The sequence below is a fragment of the Varanus komodoensis genome, unplaced genomic scaffold, assembly GCF_004798865.1.
Source record: "Varanus komodoensis strain SLA01 unplaced genomic scaffold, ASM479886v1 scaffold206, whole genome shotgun sequence".
Classification (NCBI taxonomy): Eukaryota; Metazoa; Chordata; class Lepidosauria; order Squamata; family Varanidae; genus Varanus; species Varanus komodoensis.
In genome coordinates, this window is record NW_025335581.1 from 65,632 (window position 1) to 84,329 (window position 18,698).

Below are 18,698 nucleotides of genomic sequence, written 5' to 3' on the forward strand. Positions count from 1 at the left end.
TCAGAGGCCACCCACCCACCTGGAAGTCTGGCCTTGAGATAAGCATCTCCACTTCTCCCATCTCAGAGTCTCGCGATGGCCCATATTCCCTGCCCACCTCCTGAATCCTCCCCTTCCTCCTCTGCACCCACCCTCCTCCTTGTCCTGATTCTTCTGGAGACCAGCCAGCAACCCTGGGGAACATGGGCCCAAAAAATCCATTTTTCTCTCTCCCAACAGATGAAACAAAGTGGTAGAAGACTAAGTAAGCTACTTTGGGTTCCCAACATGAAGAGAAACGGTGGGCCATAAATGCCATCCCATGGCAATAGCAATTAGGGTTGGGATTGGTCCTTTTGTAATCTGTCCCTCAAGCATCTACAGACTTTGTCTCATGCTCAGCCCAGTCCTGCAAAGTGAGTCGAGCCAAGAGGGAGTCTGCAAACAGTCACAGCCCCCCAGCTACACAACCGGCAACCTTCTCCATTGAGTGCAGCAGCCCAAAGAGCAGCTGCAGGATGCAAAAGAGCACCGCTGCAAGCTGATGCACCAGGCAGCATTCCCAGCAGCAGAAGGGGCCCAATTTGGGGTGAGCCCCCTCCAAATACAGAGAGCACTTGTTAGGAACTCAACCTTAGAATCCAGACTTTGCAACAGCCTGGACTGCAGGGTGTCAAGCCCAGGGAATCCAATGGATTCCCACCCCCAAATGGATTCCCTGCACATTTCTTATAGCAATTTTTAGTAGCAAGCAATGATAATTTTGCCCCTGAGAAGATACGCCTTGGAAAGCTCATGGGAACAAGGATGTTCTTTTCTGTCCCATCAAAAGATGCACGTGAAACGATACATCTTTTGAACGTTTTTAATAGTATTATGTATTATGTTTATTTATTTATGTGAGCCGTTCCGAGGCTATAAGCGATGGGACAGCATACAAAAATTCTAAATAAATAAACAATGCACATAAAGACTCTTTGATGGGAGAAGAAAGTGAATATTTCAAAGATGCATAAAACTGAAGCATGCATTTGGGAAAAGATGCGCAAAAGATGTGCTGCTTTTCATGCAAAAGGAAATACACACAGCTCTCAATCTGACACAGACCCGAGTTGAAGGGAGCATGGAGATGGGATGCGGGGAACTCCACCCAACTTATGTTTGGCTGATTTACATCCCCCTAACACAGAGTGCCATTTCCTTTCCAGACCACTTTGAAGTATAATGTGCATCCAGACCAGGAAGAACCACCTTTTAAACTGGATCTGCATACAGTTCCTGAGGCTTGCATGGATCCCAAGGCCCAGACAAAATTTGCTCTTGCTCTAAATCTCAGGTAATATATTGACAGCCACCTGGGAATCTGGTCCACCATGGGAGCACCAGAATTGACCCCCATCCTTCCTGGGCTTGTGCTATTTTATACATTTATCTAGGATTGGGCAAACAAGAAATGGTAATGATTGCTCAGATTCTTGGAACATTATCTTGCTGCTGGTCTCATGCCCAATTCCTGTTTGCTGTTCCTCAAAAACAGAGGAAACAGCACAAATCAAACTGGCACAGACTGTGAGATTTGCACAAATTTCTCCCACATTGTACAAACTTCCAGGACTAAAGCAGGGCTGAATCTGCCTACTAGGAAACTTCTGCAAGAAGAATGGCATTAGGGTTGTGCAATTCAGATATGAACACAAATCCATCAACTGCCACACATTTTGAGGGGAAAAGGTAGTCTAAAAAAGCTCTGTTGTAATAATCCTCATTAATGATGTGCGGAGAAAATGGGATAGACTCGTAATTTACCTTATTTATTTATTTGTTTATCTTATTTATTTAAAACTTTTGTATACCGTCCCATCACTGACATCTTGGGATGGTTTACAACAACACTAAAATAAGATAGATAAATAAAAGTAGCACAGCATCCAATAATAATATAAAAACCATAATTTAAGACAAATAATGATTAAAATAGTAGAAAAATAAAAAGGTTTTCACCTGGAGCCAAAAGGAAAAAAGTGTTGGTGCCAGGCAAACCTCTCTGGGCTGCGTATTCCATAGTTGGGGCGCCACCGCAAAGAAAGCCGTCCTCCAGGTAATCACCCTCCTGATCTCTTTCAAGGAGGGCTCCTGGAGGAGGGCCTCTACCTCAGATCCCAAGGGGCAGGAGGACACATAGGGAAGAAGGTGCTCCTTCAGGACCCAAGCCATTTAGGGCTTTATAGGTCATCACCAGCACCTTAAATTGGGCCTGGACTTCAATTGGTAGCCACCATAGGCCCAATGCAGCAATATTAAATGAAATGTAACTGATGGTTCTTCGTCGTGGCCTCTGTGCATCACACATATGGGTGCTGCGCCTGCACAGTGCCTTTGGCCGGAAGATTACAAGCTAACAGTTTATTTTGGTGGGAAAAAGCTCCGCTCCTCCTCCCCCACAGCCTATAAAGAGCAGACCGTCCGCCATTTTGTTCAGTCTTTGCGACCGCCGTTCACTGTGCCTCGTGCCGCTTTTGACTATCACTTTGATCATTACTCGTAGCCTGTTTTTTCTCCTTTTACTCCCAGTTTTATATCCCTGATAGTTCTTGTTAGCTCTAGTTATTTCTACAGTTCTTGTTAGCTCTAGTTATTTCTACAGTTCTTGTTAGCTCTAGTTATTCTGCAGTTCTATCATTCTACCATTCTATTTTCTTCTTCTAAACATATATATATATATATATATATATATATATATATATATATTCTTACCCTCTGCACTGTCTCCCTTCTTCTTCTTGTGATGGCACAGCGAGCGGGCTTCCGCAAATGTGCGGAGTGCGGGTCGAAGATGTCACCATCTGACCCACACGACCTATGCCTCCTCTGCTTGGGGCAGGGACATAGGACCGACAGGTGCTCCCACTGTCTGGCCTTCTCCAAGCAGGCCAGAAAAAATCAGGAGAACCGCCTCCGGAGGCTCCTGTGGGATCGGGCTCTTATGCAGTCCGACCCACTGGTCGCCGCTCCGAAGCCTGGCCCGGCTGCGGTGGTCCCACCCTCCTGCCCGTCGGACGAAGGTGCCTCTACTTTGAGGGCCCCACCAGCTTCTCCCAAAAAGAAAAGCGAGAAGCGCAAGCATGCCGATGCTGACAAATCGGTCAAAAAGGCCAGGAAAGAGAAGCCCTCTAAGCCGGCCCGAAAGGCGAAGGATCCGGACCAACCCCGATACCGTGTCTCAGGTTCGACGGCAGCATCAGTACCGGCGCCAACCACCGTACCAACCCCACCTGAGCTGGCACTCCAGGCAGCCATGAGGGTTACCCCTCAAGGGTCTCCCCGTCGTGTGGCTGACCCCCCGACCAAACCACTTCCATCTCTCCAGCGGGGCTCAATCTCTGACGGAGAGATTCAGGACTCTCCCCCCAGGGCTAGGTCACCAACACCTATGCCCATGGCCACACTGGAGGCGGATGTCGTCGAATCCCCGCCCAGGGCCCGCCGGAGCAACTCCAGGGAGCAGCGATCCGAGCGATTCGAGGACTGGCGTTGCTCCTACTACCCATCTTGGGGCGAGCCATACTCGACTGGGTACTATCCCACGCTGAGGGATCGGTCCCCACCACACTCGTGATCGCCCGCTGCCTCTGGATCCAAGGCGCACATCCCTGGTACCCCGGGATGAAAGCAGCCGGTCCGCTTCGCCAGTGGAGTCTTCTTCGGCCGCTCCATACTATGGCGCAGACTCCAATGACTCGGACGTCGATTCTACCTCTCCCGACGTCGCGGTGACCTCCCAGGACCCCGCATCACCGGACAAGTCGCACATTTCTTTTGCGGAGCTGATGTCCAGGCTCGTCCAATCCCTGGACATCAATGCCGTCCAGCGGCCAGGACCGTCTACAGATAAAATCTATGACGTCTTCCGCGGGGAGCAGTCCACCTCCATCGTCCTGCCCTTGATCACCACCCTACGGCAGCCGATGACCCAGCCCTGGGACTTGCCCTCTCACCCTCAACCAACATCGCAGAGGTACGAAGCCATGTACCGGGTTCGGGAGGAGGACATACCATTCCTCCTCTGACACCCCAAGCCGAACTCGGTTGTGGTGGAGTCCTCCCAGGGAAGAGAGGCAAGGGGTCACACCGTGCCGCGAGATAAGGAGGGCCGCAAGATCGATTCCCTGGCCAGGAGGGTCTATGCAGCTTCAGGCTTGGGGCTGCGTATCTCAAACTACGAGGCTACGTTGGCAAGATACCAGTATTTTATAATGCAACGCCTCCACAACATCGTCTCAGCCCTCCCAGACCAACAAGGTGAATTGGCCAAAGTCTTGATTAAGGAGACGATGCACGTCGTGGTGCAACAGTTGTCCACAGCCAGGCACCATGTGGACACTAACTCGAGGGCATTGGTCGGTGCCGTTTCTCTTTGCAGGCATGCGTGGCTGAGGAGTGCCAACTTCCCCGAAGAGACCAAGCGGCGCATCGAGGAAATGCCCTTCGACAGGTCCGGGCTTTTCCATTCAAAGACGGACCATAAACTTAAAAAACTTCATGAGTCCCGCATGGCGGCCCAACGAATGGAGCTCCAGTCGCTTCCGAGGCATAAGTGGCCATGGAACCATCCGCCCTACAGACAGCTGTATCATCCCAGGCAACAGCCTCAGCACAGGCAACAGCAGTAGCACCGTCGACAACAGCCCCTGCAATGCTACCAGCAGGGCCGTCGCCGATATGATGACAGGAGGCAGCGTTGATGGGACTGGCGAACCATTCCTCTACCCTATCCTATACCCACCCCCCTCTCATCTGGGGACCGGCTGCAAAGCCGACTCCCCATCTGGGAGTCCATCATATCTGATGGATGAGTATTATCTATCATACAGCACGGCTATAGGATAGAATTCGACACCATTTCTCCATTGAGTCCGATTCGGTTTACATCTTGCACACCAGTACTGCTCAATGAAATACAACGACTTCTTCATAAAGGAGCGATTTGTCAAGTAACTCAATATGATGGGCATCACGGATTCTATTCTAGATACTTTACCGTTCCCAAATGGGACGGTGGCCTACGTCCGATTTTGGATTTACGTGGTGTGAATCAATTCATCCTGACGAGGAAGTTTCGAATGACCACCCTCCAAAATATTTTGCCGCTGCTTAGGAAAGAGGACTGGTTCACCTCATTGGACTTGAAGGATGCCTATTTTCACATTGCAATCCATCCCAAATATAGACGTTTCCTTCATTTTGCTGTTGCCCCCAATTTCTACGAATTCATGGTTCTACCTTTCGGTTTGGCTACCGCTCCGAGGGTGTTTACTAAATGCATGGCCCCTGTCTGTGCTTATCTACGCCTCCAGGGTATACAAGTTTATCCTTACCTCAACGACTGGCTCCTAGTCTCCAGGTCCAGGGAAGCGCTCCTCACTTCTATCCGTATTACCTGCGCCTTATTGGACGACCTGGGCCTTTGCATTAATACTGAGAAATCTTCTCTCCTTCCGGTACAGAAGCTTACATTCATCGGAGCCCACTTGGATTCGACGTTGGAAAAGGCGTTCCTCCCTCGGGACAGACAACTGACTCTCGCTTGCCATGTTCATCAAATGCGACGAGACAGATTGGTTCCGGCGAAGTCCATCCAGAGACTTCTATGACATATGGCTTCCGCCGTTGCAGTGGTGCCACACGCCAGACTGTGACTCCGTCCGTTGCAGCTGTTTTTCAACAAAGTGTTCCACCCACAGAGGGATCCACCGTCGAAACTCCTTCGAGTCCCATCCTCGGTCCTCCATTCGCTAATATGGTGGTCGAACCCGACCAATCTGACTGTTGGGGTCCCCTTCAGGTCCCGAGGCCCATCGATTACAGTCGGTACCAACGCATCTCTTCTAGGCTGGGGAGCGATATGCTCCGGCCTGTATACTCAAGGCACGTGGACTCGTCAAGAATCCACGAAGCATATCAACTTCCTGGAATTGTTGGTCGTGTTCAAAGCCCTACGCTCTTCCGAAGATGTTCTTCAACATTTTTTATCTGAACAAGCAAGGCGGAACGAAGTCTCCAACCCTGGCCAGACTTTCTATGGGACTGGTGCATTTCGAGAGATATTACGAAAATAGCAGTCCATCTGGCCGGTACGGACAACGTGGAAGCAGATCTTCTCAGCAGGCGCATGCTCATCTCTCACGAATGGGAACTGGACCCCCAGACACACGACAATCTTTTCCATCGCTGGGGGTTCCCCGACGTGGACTTGTTCGCCACACAACAGAACAAGGTGTGTGCGACTTTCTGCTTGAGAGCAGGAATCGGATACGAATCCCTAGGGGACGCCTTCATGATTCCATGGAACAATCTGAATTTCTACGCCTTTCCACTGATTCCGCTGGTGATGAGAGTCATAGCGAAGATCATTTGCGATCAGGCCACAGGGATACTAATTACTCCTTGGTGGCCACGCCAACCTTGGTTTTCCATGCTGCTGGACATTTCTCATGGAGAATACCTACATCTTCCACCGCTCCCGTTCTTGATAACCCAGAAAGATGGCGCACTTTGTCACCCAGATATATTATCATTAAAACTAACAGCGTGGCGAATCTGATAGCTGACTTCACTACCTCTCTATCAGTCACTACTCCAAGGGGTTCGAATCTGACCTTCAAATCCACTACTGTCCTCGTTACGTCTACACTGACAACTACTTCAAAAGGTTCGAACTCTACTTTCGAACCCAATACAGTTGCAACCTCCGAATCCGCTGGGGACGGCACTGCACCAGCACTGTCAGATCCGACTACTGTGCCATCGAATCCAACAGCCTTTCACCCGGACATTCAATACATATTGGACTCCGCTTTAAAGCCTTCTACACAGAGGTCTTACGAAGCTAAATGGAAGCGTTTCTCCACCTTTGCTGACTCTCATTCATTCTCTCCATTTACATCGTCAATTCCTCAAATTCTTCAGTTCCTCCTGGAATTACGCCACTCTGGACTGAAACCATCTTCGATTAAAGTATATACGGCAGCCATCACCTATCATCAGGGTATGGTGGACAGTTCGTCTATTTTCTCCCAACCTACTATTAAAAGGTTTTTGAAGGGGCTTTATAATCTGAATTTGTCAATCAGACCAGTAATGCCCACCTGGAGTCTCTCTGTTGTTCTGCAAGCGCTTACGAGAGCTCCTTTTGAACCGTTGGCCACAGTCGATTTACGTCTTGTCTCATGGAAGACAGCATTCCTAGTTGCGGTTACCTCAGCCCAGAGGGCCAGTGAACTCTGCGCTTTGCGCGTAGACCCACCTTATCTCAATTTTCATAGATAAAAGGTTGTCCTGCAGCTCGATCCATCTTTTCTGCCTAAGGTATCCACACCCTTTCACATGGGGCAAGATATTATTTTACCTGCCTTTTTTCTGGCTCCGTCTACTCCGTTAGAAAGGACATTACATTCACTTGACGTTCGACATTGTTTAGCATTCTACAGATCCAGGACTGAGTCTATCCGACATTCACATAGACTTTTCATTAAATATGCTACCAGGGGCCAAGGTACCCCTGTCACTCCGCAGAGACTTTCTAAGTGGATAGTTCATACCATCACCCTGTCTTACCAACTGGCCAATATCAACTTGCCCACTACCCCTCGAGGCCATTCGACTAGGGCTGTGGCTACCTCATCGGCCTTCGCATCAGGAATACCGATGGATGATGTATGTAGAGCTGCTACTTGGGTGAATCCTTGCACTTTCGCCAAACATTACAGCTTAGATGTCTGCGTTCGACAAGATTGTTCCTTCGGCAGAGCCGTTCTTTCATCTGTTCTTCGTTGAGGACACCTTCCCTCCTCCGTTATGGTAAGCTTGTTAATCTACCCATATGTGTGATGCACAGAGGCCACGACGAAGAAAAGCAGGTTGCTTACCTGTAACTGATGTTCTTCAAGTGGCCATCTGTGCAGTCACACAACCCACCCACCGGCCCCGCTTGGTGTCGGTGAGTGGACCTCTGTCGTTATTGAATGTTATCATTGTTTCTTGGTACCGATATTCATTGTTCTCTTGGTACCGATACTGTTCACAGTAGAACTCATTTACAAGTCATTTTTTCCACAAGAGGGCATCCGTTCGGTCGTCAAAGACTGAACAAAATGGTGGACGCTCCGCTCTTTATAGGCTGTGGGGGAGGGGGAGCGGAACTTTTTCCCGCCAAAATAAACCGTTAGCTTGTAATCTTCCAGCCAAAGGCACTGTGCAGGCGCAGCACCCATATGTGTGACTGCACAGATGGCCTCTCGAAGAACATCAGTTACAGGTAAGCAACCTGCTTTTACACTTAAGGATGCTTAAAAGTTCCCCCTCCCACATCATCATCATCATCACTATGATCCATTTATAATGGGGGCATTGAGCCTCCTTCATCCCAGGGACCAAATTCTACATTGGAGAAATTCTTGGGGTCCTCATTCCAGAGAAGGGTGTGGTGAAAAGGCACAACCAAAAGTACATTAAATACCGTTCCTTTCTAACTTAGAGCTCTTGCTGCCTTAAGCAAGCCTTGGGAGCGACTTTTAAGAATGGAGAGCGGAACCTTTCAAAAGCTGGGAAAACACACAGTTATCAGCACATAGGGAAAAGGGATATGGCCAAGAAAGGGGCCATGGCCTCCTAGGGAACCCCACAGGGCCAGAAGCTTCCCATCCCTGGACCACAGCATGGCTCTATTTGGACCCTTATCTGTTTTCCTGCAATAACCAACTAGATCTCTCTAAGAAACCGTCACTGAGCAGGATGTGGGCACCAACTGTGGCTCTCCAGCAAATGCAGCTGCAGAGGTAATATAAATAACCATCCCAGCTAGCGGCAAGTTGCCACCAAGATCCTGATTGTCCAGGAATTTGTCCCATCCCCTGCTAAAGCCAACTGAAGTTGGTGGGCAGCATCACCTCTGCTAGGAGACCTCGGTGACTCCTGTGTCCTCAGGCATCACAACGTTTCTTTGAAGGAGCTATCCACAGTGCTGAATTCCATCCCCAAGCTAAGTTCGCCACCATGAAGGTCCTGTGAAGCTCAGAAGAAAAGCTGCAATGGATGAGGAGCCCCGCTGGTAAAGGAGTCGGCACCTTCTCCTGGGTAGCCCACTCTGGAGCAGAACTGTGCTCTGCCATCTTTATTTCTCCTTATCCACACAGCAAGCCCATTAAAGAGTCTCCCCTGCCAAAGTGTGACTTCCCCACGGCAGCAATACAAGGAAGTGTGAAAAGGTTGCTCTCTCAGCATGTGCAAGGAATCTGTGGGTGTGAATCTGTTGGACTCCCTGGGCTGGCTTTTCTGCCTCTTTGCAGAGACCAAGTTCCTGAGGAGTGCGCCCAGCTTTTGGGGGTCACTTGAAAGGAATGGAGCCCCAAATGAAGCGTCAGTACCAACACAGTTTGGTTGCCGGGAGTGGTGCTTGCCACACGTGTTCCAAGCATGCCTCTTCCATACTGTTGCCACTGCCAGCAGCTCCAGGCAGGGAAGAAGGTTGGTTGTCAGGAATGGCACATGGCGCACACGCTGGCAGCGGATGCGTGAAGTTGCCAGTTGCACAACAGGGGCTTTGGGTGCATCCACAGACTTCCTCTTGGCTCTGCTCGCTTTGCAGGACCAGCCAACCACAAGGGGAAGCCCGCAGCTACTGGAGAGGCAGACCCCAAAAGACAGATTCCCAACCCTCGGCCTCCCCGCTGCATTGCTGGAGACTCAGCAGCTGGATTGGTTCTGATGGGTTGGTGATTTGGGGGTAAAGTGCTGGGTTAGGGTTCCAGCTTGTGACTTAGGTTCTGAGGCAGCACCAGGCTTCCTCTTCTGTCCAGGGCCCAGAATAGCAGCACTGGTGGTTGCAGGACTGGGCCCACAGTCAGTCATGGCCACCTGGGCTGAGCATCACCTGCGAGCCCTGAGGGAAGAGCTATATAAGAACCTGCTCTTCCCTCCAGATGCTGCCTCAGCAATGAAGGTTTTTGATGTTGCTGGAGTGTTCTGTCCCTTCTGGAGCCTCTTTCTGGAAACGCTGCCTGCCACCTTGCTCCTGCCTCCATTTCTGGACCCTGCTCAGCTTCTGTTCCCGTGCCTGGTGCCTGCTTCTCCTTGGCTTGTCTCTCTGGTTTTTGACTCCTGACTGGCTTTGGCTGCTCTTTGCCATTCAGACAGACTTACCTTGTCCTTCAGTTAGCGGCCTCAACTTCTGGACTGCTTGCCTGTGATTTGGAATAGGGCCTTGTACTGTATCGGTTGTCTGGGTCCTCGTGCCCCAATCCGATACCCAGCTGCCCACACCCTGGATGCTGACAGTGACTTCCTTTCCCTCCTTGTCTTGCAGCTATACTGGCCAGCGTGCAAACTCCAATATGGTGATTGTCGATGTTAAGATGCTGTCAGGATTCATCCCAGTGAAATCATCTGTGCAGAAGGTAACAGTTCTGTCTGTGCATCAGGCCATGGTCCCACTTTAGCCTAGCATTGCCAGCACTAAATGGCAGTAGATCTCTAGATTTCTAGGCAGAATTTTTTCCAGCCCTACCTGGAGGTGTTGAGGGTTGAACCTGGAACCTCTGGCATGCAAAGCAAGCACCCAACCATGGTGTTATTGTCCTTCTCCAAAAAAACAGAGTAAGATTCTAGTCCTCATGAGTCTGAATAAAGGGCAGGAGTCAATCTGAACACAGGAAGCTGCCTTCTGTGGAGGCAGATCCTGGACCCATCCTGCCTGGCATTGTTGCTGCTGATTTGCACTGGCTGTCCAGGGTTTCAGGAGGGATTTCTTTCTGTCCCTACCTAGGAATGTGCGAGGAATCTGCCTTGTGCAGAAAATCCACCAGGTTTCCTTGTTTTGGCTTCCCCGACTCCAGTTCACTTTCATGGAGTGCTCAGCAGGAATTGAGCTGGGAAGAAGATTGGCTGCCAGGAATGGCAGCTGGGGTGTGTGCCCAGTACTCCCCTTGCCACATGCGTGGCACCAGCAGCACGTGCCCATGCCCCACAGTAGCCTCTCCGTGCACTGAGAAAGGCCAGTTGCAGGGTACTCTGTCACAGGGCTCCCCCACAACCTGTAGCAACACACATGTGGCCTTCTCCAGTGCAGTGAGCAAGCAGGTGCTTCTACCAGTCACAAGGGCTGCTTTCTTGGCAGGTACCCCACAACAAGTTATGGAACGTGCTCCCCAGAGAGGTCCTCCTGGCGCCGTTGTTATTTGTTTTTCGGCGCCAGGCGAAGACCTTTTTATTTAAGCAGCATTTTAAATGTTAATATTATTGAATTTTATCTGGCCAGGGCGGCTTATTTTATTCTAGTGTATATATTTTAATTTTTATTTATGTGAATCTAATTTATTGTTGTAAGCCGCCCCGAGGCTTTGGCGAATGGGGTGGCATAAAAATGTTATAATAAATAAATAAACAAACAAACAAAAAGCTTCCAGGAGAGCAGCCACACACACACCCTTGACTGCTGCATGGGCCACTACTCTCTTCCATGCCAGCCAAAGGCTCAATGAGCATGTGTGGACTTCCTCTTGGCTCAGTTTCTTTGGAAGACCAAGTTGAGCACCAGTAGAAGCCCTTGAGTGCTTGGAGGGACAGATCTCAACAGGTTCATTCCATCCCTTCCTCTGCCTGGGGACCAAACCTGGGACTTTTCCCATGGGAAGCAGGAGCTCTACCTGAGCCAAGACTCCTGCCTTTGATGGCACAAGAAGGAGTAAGAAAATTAAGACTCCTCTAGCTGGCTCCTGCTGCCACCTTCTCCCTCTCCAGGTGTTTTCCTTAAAATAGACCAATTTTTGGAGACTCGTTTCCCTCCAGATTCCAAATCTTCAGCCAAGTGAGAGCCACACTTCAATTCAGACTAGAGCTGGGGAGACTCCGTCTCTCTCCTGCCAGTAGAATCTGTCCATTCTGTAGCATTCTTGGACTTCCTCCATTCTCAGTCCAGTCTTAGAAAGTGAGGCAAACTGAAAGGCAGTCAGTGAGCACTCACAGAGTGACCTTTACAGAATCAGCAACTGCGTCCCGTGTCACATGCAGCAGCACAAACAAAGGCAGCTGCATGACACGGGACAATGCTTTGCACATTGCGTGGGGCTCACCAGGAAGTTGGGCTCAGGGCTGCATCAAGGTGGACCAGAATCCGGAGAGCTGAGCAAAGAGAATCTGATGGATTCCCAACCCCAAAGCACACACACCCCTAATTTGGACATCTCCCAAATTTGTCCAGATCAGCCCAGTTCGGTTTCTAGATGCATGTCCCTACATGGATATCATTGCTCAGTAACAGTGAATCTGTCTCCACTTTGCCCCCTCCAGCTACAAAAGCAAGGGCAAGTGAAGCGAACTGAAGTGAGCACCGATCGTGTCCTGCTGTATTTGGAAGAGGTGAGTGTGGGTGGGGGCCAAGAGGGAAGATGAGAGAATGGTTCCTTTTGGAGGGCCATTGGGCACCGTGAGTTGAGGCTGTTTTCCACCTTCCTCCTTTCCAAAACTGGGTAGGAGTGCTAATACGCTGGAAGACAGAAAGAAGATTTAAAGTGATCTTAATAAATTGGAGCACTGGCCTGAAAACAAGTGAATGAAATTCAATAGGGACAAATGCCAAGTTCTACACTTAGCAAAAAGAAACCTACTGCACTGTTACAAGATGGGGAATGCTTGGCTCAACAATACTGCAAGTGAGAAGGATCCTGGAATTGTTGTAGATGACAAGCTGGATATGACTCAACCATTTGATGTGGCTGCAAAAAGGCCAAACGCTTCTTAGGCTGCATCACTTCCAAATCATGTGAAGGACAAATTCCCCTCTACTCAGCACTGGTTAGGTCTAATCTGGAGTGCTGTGTCCAGTTCGGGGCACCTGGCTAGAACTCCATGCTACTGAGGCTTTAGAAGGATGTTGTCTCAGCAGGTAGCCAAAGCCAACTGTAGCTTCATGCAGGGCAAGACCAGTTGCATGGTCAGCTCTGCCCCTGACTGGACCGTTAAATGTCCCTCTCCTGAAACTTCTAAAAGGATGGTGGAAATGAAGGTTCTGCCAGGGACTCATCTTCTCGACTGGAGGATGCTGACAGGGCTACACCCTCTAAGTTCAGATGGCCTAGAATAAGCTCACCCCCAAGAAGGGACCTGTACCTCATCCTTGTTAGACTGTCCTGCAAATGAGAAGATCTGGGGGCTGAGGGACAGCGTGAGTAGCAGCTCCACAGATTTCAGGCACACTTTTCCAGCTGTACCTGGAGAATCACACCTGAGACCTCCTGTCTACACACCATGTGCTCTGCCACTGAGTTATGGCCTTCTCAGCAGTGTGTTCCTACAGTGGCCAACCTGGTGCCTCTGGAAAGTTCACAAGCAGAACAGCAGTACCATGGGTGGTGGCTCATGAACATCCAATAAAAGGCACTTAATAAATTCCTAAATAAGTAAGAATAGGATTGGATTGACTAAGGCCATGGATTGGGATGGTTAGACCCAGACTTCAAATTAGATTTTGAATTTGAATCATTAGGCAACAATGGCTTTATAGGATTTGCTTCTCTTACCAAGATTTTTCTGTCCCCAGGCATATTTTATGGAAAGTTGTCAGTATGAACATTTTCAATGAAATAATAAATATTCTGTTTGCTTTCACTCCTGTCCCAGAATGACTTTCCCCAGCCTGGTGTCTCCCAGCTGTTTTGACAGCTCCCAGGATTTCTGACCCTTGACCAAGCTGACTGTGGCTGATGGGAGTTGAGGTCCAAGAGGCCTGGAAGGCCCCAGGTTGGAAAGGCACATGCATTGGAAAGGAGCTTGGAGGGCACCTCCTCTAACCCTTTAGAGTGTCCCTGAGAGATGACTTGCCTGACCCTGGGAGGACTTGCCCAGTGAGATCCCAGCTGACTCCAAATGCTTGTCCACAGGTGACCAGTGTGACTCAGCACTACTCCTTCATGGTGGAGCAGGAGGTGCCAGTGCAGGGCCTGAAACCTGCCTTCGTGACGGTCTACGATTACTATGAACCTGGTGAGAAAGGGATGCTCATGGCAGACCTCAGAATCATCGCTAATAATATTCGTTAATAAATAAGGATTGTATGTTCACCACCACCACCATCATCATCCCAACTGTCAGTTAACTCCTGAAGCCATTTAGGAAAAATAAAAATGGCATTGACAAATACAGGAAGGGGGGCACTTACACATGGAGGGAGAGAGAGAGAAGGATGGAGAGACAGACAGGGAAAGACAGACTGAGGAAGGAAGGCAGGCAGGTGGGAAGGATGGAAGGAGACACACAGCAAAAGGCTCCTAGAGAAGGAGCAACGGAGGGAGAGAGAGACCAACTGATGGATAGAGAAAGCTGCACAGAAGAAGAGAGAGAAAAACCAACACAAACACACAGAGAGAATCAGGCAAAGACACACTCGAGAGAAAGAACCACACGCACACATACCAAAAAAGGTACTCAGAGAAAGACAGAAAGACAGGTAGACAAAAACACAGAGAAACAAAGAGAAACAGTGAAAGAGAGACACTGGGAGAGACTGAGAGATTGTAAAGCCCACCCCTTTGAGAAAACACGAATCGACATGGGCTTGCAGAAGATTGAAAGCACTGTGCAAAAATGATGTGGGCACAGGTAAGGTGGAGGGGGTGACACGAAGATGCCCCGCAGTCTGATCCCAGCCACTGAGAAACACAAGCATAGACAGAGGGGAAGTGGGAAGAGCCGGAGAGAGACGCTGAATAGGTGAGGCAGAGAAAGGTGTGCAAACTGCTCCTTTAAGACAAAATTCAAAAAGACATGGGCAAACAGATGGTGGTGGAGGAGGAAGCTGCAGGAGGCAGAGTTGGGGAAATACCACATCTGTTCCTGACTCTCTTTCTCCCATCTCCCCCTGCCCCATTTTGTATTTCCAGATGAAAAGGCAGTTGCTGCGTACAGCGCCCCCTGCAGTACAGGTACAGTATGACCAAAATATGTTCCCCACAGAATTCCAATACTGCAGGTTGCTAGAGAATTGGGGCAGGAAGGGGGCTACTCCAGGCTTGTGTTGCTCTTCCATGGGATTGCCCATAATCCCTTAATATTTATATCTATAAATATACCTGTGCACTACAATTGACATCTCAGGCATTCCTTGGGAGGGTACTTCCAAGGGAGGCTCAGAGGGTGGCAACACAGGAAGAGGCCTTCCCAGTGGAGGCCCCTGATTAGAGAATGATCTCCCCATGGAGGCCCACCTGGTGCCAACCCTGTCATCTTTTTGTTGCCAGGTTCATTCTGCCCTCCACTCCCAGGAATGTCATGGTGCTTACCGACCTGGGATGGGACATTTATATCAGTAGTCTTTTTAATATAGTCAGTATTTTTTACTTCCGTTGTTTTAATCTGTTTAAGAAGTTTTGTTTTTTGTATTCTGGAATTTTTATATTGTATGTTATTATTTCTGGTTGTTTGCCCTGTCATGAATTGTTGTGACCCACCCAGGCAGCTTCAGGTATTGGCAGAACCAAAATGAAAATAGTACATTTTTTCAGAGTTTTGCATTGCTGAGGGCTTTTATCTTGTTTTTGTTTTCCCCTTAGGATTTCTTCTGTGCTCCATTTAAAAATTTGCATTAGGTTTTGCTACTTACTCTGCTTCATGGCATTAGGTGTTGTCTTGTAAACTGTCCAGAGAGCTTCAACTGATGGATGGATGGTACATAACTAAAATAGGCCTTAAGGGAGTGGGGTTTTTTTAATACTCTTTTCTCCACTGCAGATGAAACTAAACTGGGGAGCGCATGAAGAATGAAGATTTTTTTTCCATTGTGGTTTCTTTCCATGGAAAGCAGAAATTAATCTAACCAGTTGTTAATTAGTGAGTGATAAATCTAAGAAATGAACACACACTGAAGAGAATAATTTTTCTCCCCAAGCTTTAGCAACTGAACAATGGCTTCTGGTCCCTTCCACTTATTCCCAAATTTGCTCCATAGCTTTGTACATCCCAAACTCCGTGGCTCCATCTGTATTGAGAATAACCAGGCGAAGAGATTTGGAAGAACAGAATAATGTGAGCAAAAGTTTGTCAGAATTCCTGAAATTATTGCCTATGCATCCTTTCACCAGAGGCCAGAAAAAAGAGAGATTCTTCTGTATGACTGTTTCTTCTGTCTGGTAGGATTAAAAAGTAAAATGTGTTTTCTGTCCCTATATGTGTCTCAAGTGTATTTCTAACTGCTAGCAGTTTGGGGGAGTTGGAAGAAACTCTTTCTGAAAAAACTATTTTGTCTTATGATTTCTGGTTTTTTTCTGGTCAGACTCTAACCCAGAGGTAGGGCCAAATTTGCTAGGCCGGCAGCAAGAATGAAAGCCACACTGGATATGTTGAGTAGTTTTAAAGCAAAGGGGTGAGTTCTTTATTATAATTTATTATTTGTTTATTAGATGCGTAGCCCTCCATTTTTCTTTTAAAGAACTCAAAGTGGCTTATACTTCCTCCTGCTCCACATTTTATCCCCACAACAACAGCCCTGTGAGGTAGGTTAGGCTGAGAGTCTGTGACTCAGTCATCCAGTTGGCTCCATGGCTAAGTGGGGACTAGAACTTCAGGTAAAGAAAGTAGTGGATAAGAGAACCTTTCCTCTACTTTTAAACGCAGCTGACAAAGTGCTATAAACAGTCTGAAACAATATTTAAATAATTGAGAAAAACACTGATTACAACTAACACCCACATTCAGAAAAGGCCAGTGAAAATAGGTGAGGCCTCAGATCTTTCTGGAAGACCTCTGAAGAAAGGAGAGGATGAACTCCCACTTCCCCAACAGAAGTTCATTTCAGAGATGTGGGACCACTACCAAAAAGTCACCAACTCAGTGATGAGCAAGCAAAGCAGTTCTCCAAGTTTCTTGATTCCAAACTATTTACAAGGCTTTAAAAGATTCATGTCAGCACTTTAGATTGGTTTCAGAAATGGCAGCTGGAGCTGAGATCCTTGATATTGGATGGGATATAAATGTTTTAAATGAACAAATATTAATGTTACAGGGCCATCCACCCCCACCTCCCACCAATAACTGCACCAGCAGAAGTTTTCCAGTTGCCACTAGGAATGTGCTGAGCATCTCCAAAAACCACTTTGCACCTGCCCATCATAGTTCTTTCAGTGCTCATCCCTCCCCAAGGAAGCGAGCTGAGCCCAGAAGTCCACAAGTATTTCCAGACCCTCCGTTGCGCAACCAGCAACTCTTCCCAGCCACCTCTTGCTTCTGTCTCCACCCGCGCACAGGTGAAAGGGGTGCAGTGAGCAGGTGCGCCAACCAGTGTTCCTGGCAGTCAGACTTCTTCAAGGGCAGCAGTAAGCATAGAATCAAAGAAGAGTAGAATTGGAAGGGACCACAAAGGCCATTGGGTCCAACCCCCTGCTGTTGCAGGACACCACATTGCACCATCCCACTCAGACGGCTGTCCAGTTTCTTTTAGAATGTCTCTAGTGTGCGAGAGCCCACCACCTCCACAGGCAGCTGGTTCCACTGTCGTGTTGCTCTGACGGTGAGGAAGCCTTTCCTGATGTCCAGCCTGAATCTGGGTTGTCACAACTTAACTTGATTATTCCATGTCCTACATTCTGGTATCCTACATTCTGAGTTTTCACAATTTGAATGGATTATTCTTTGTCCCACCCTCTGGTATGGGTGAGAGATCTTGACCTTCCTCTTTGTGACAGCCCTTGAGGTACTTCTAGAGGGATATCATGTCCCCCCTCAGTCTTCTCAAGGCTGAGCATGTCCAGTTCTCTCAGTCTCTCCTCATAGCGCAGTGTTTCCAAACCCTGGCTCATTTTTTTCTTCTGTCTCACATGTGGCACAAGCAAAAGCTGAAAATGACAGCGGAATAGGGACACTGCTTGCTCAGCAGTCATGCAGGGCAAGATTCCTGGGGAAGGTGTGCACAGGTTTGGCACACTCCTCAGGAAGTGTAAGGAATGAAATCCAAGCAGTGACGATACGGGAGGCAAAGTACCAAGCAGTAATAGTTTAATACGTTCTTGCAAGAGCCGGCGCCCACCACACAGGCAGCGTGCCATTTTCACACAAGACATTGCCTTTTATTCCCTTTTCCCGGCTCGCAGACCCTGCCTCTTTCCTCCCACTGGCTGGGTTGCTAAGAGTTCACAATCTTCTCCGTCCACCTACATCATACCACACTCCTTGATATGTTCCCCCTCCTGCTCATCCGTCCCATGTTCATGCTAATGAGCCCATTACCTATGAGAGGTGTGTCAGTTATTATTCATGATCCTGTTAAGCGTGTGCACTACCTTCTAAGAATTCAACAGGTCAGCTTGGCCTTGTAGCCTCTCACTTGATGCCCACTCATTTCCTAAATCTTGTGGGAGGATGAGATAGGACGAACAGGCCTTCCTACAAGCTCATTATGGCCAGTTGTAAGAGGCAATCAATTTCCTACTCCCTTCCACAAAAGGTGACAGTTTTACCACTGCCCCCAACCTCACCCCCCTCTCTGGTGTTCTTCAGGACTTTGATGTAAGAAGCACTATTTCCTTTGTTACAACTCTCTACATGGTTCTGTCCTCAGGCCCTTTGGCCTTAAGAGGTTTCAATGATCCTACCCTAGCCCTTTATTCCACCCTTTCTTCAGTTTTCACCTTACCACTTAGTAACAGTAATTTTTCATTTCTCACAGGAAGTCAGGCTCA

At 48.5% G+C, this 18,698-nt stretch overlaps 1 protein-coding gene across 1 annotated transcript in view; it reads left to right on the forward strand.

Annotated features, from left to right (window-relative positions):
- The window catches only part of LOC123023286 (alpha-2-macroglobulin-like), a 34,547-nt gene extending 18,370 nt beyond the window's left edge, over positions 1–16,177 (forward strand). Inside the window, 6 exon segments of the mRNA XM_044429781.1 lie at positions 1,188–1,315; positions 10,340–10,430; positions 12,322–12,390; positions 13,911–14,013; positions 14,910–14,951; positions 15,757–16,177. Of these exon segments, the coding sequence (XP_044285716.1) occupies positions 1,188–1,315; positions 10,340–10,430; positions 12,322–12,390; positions 13,911–14,013; positions 14,910–14,951; positions 15,757–15,782 (459 nt within the window). The 3' untranslated portion in view covers positions 15,783–16,177.
- Positions 16,178–18,698: the final 2,521 nt, after the last annotated feature.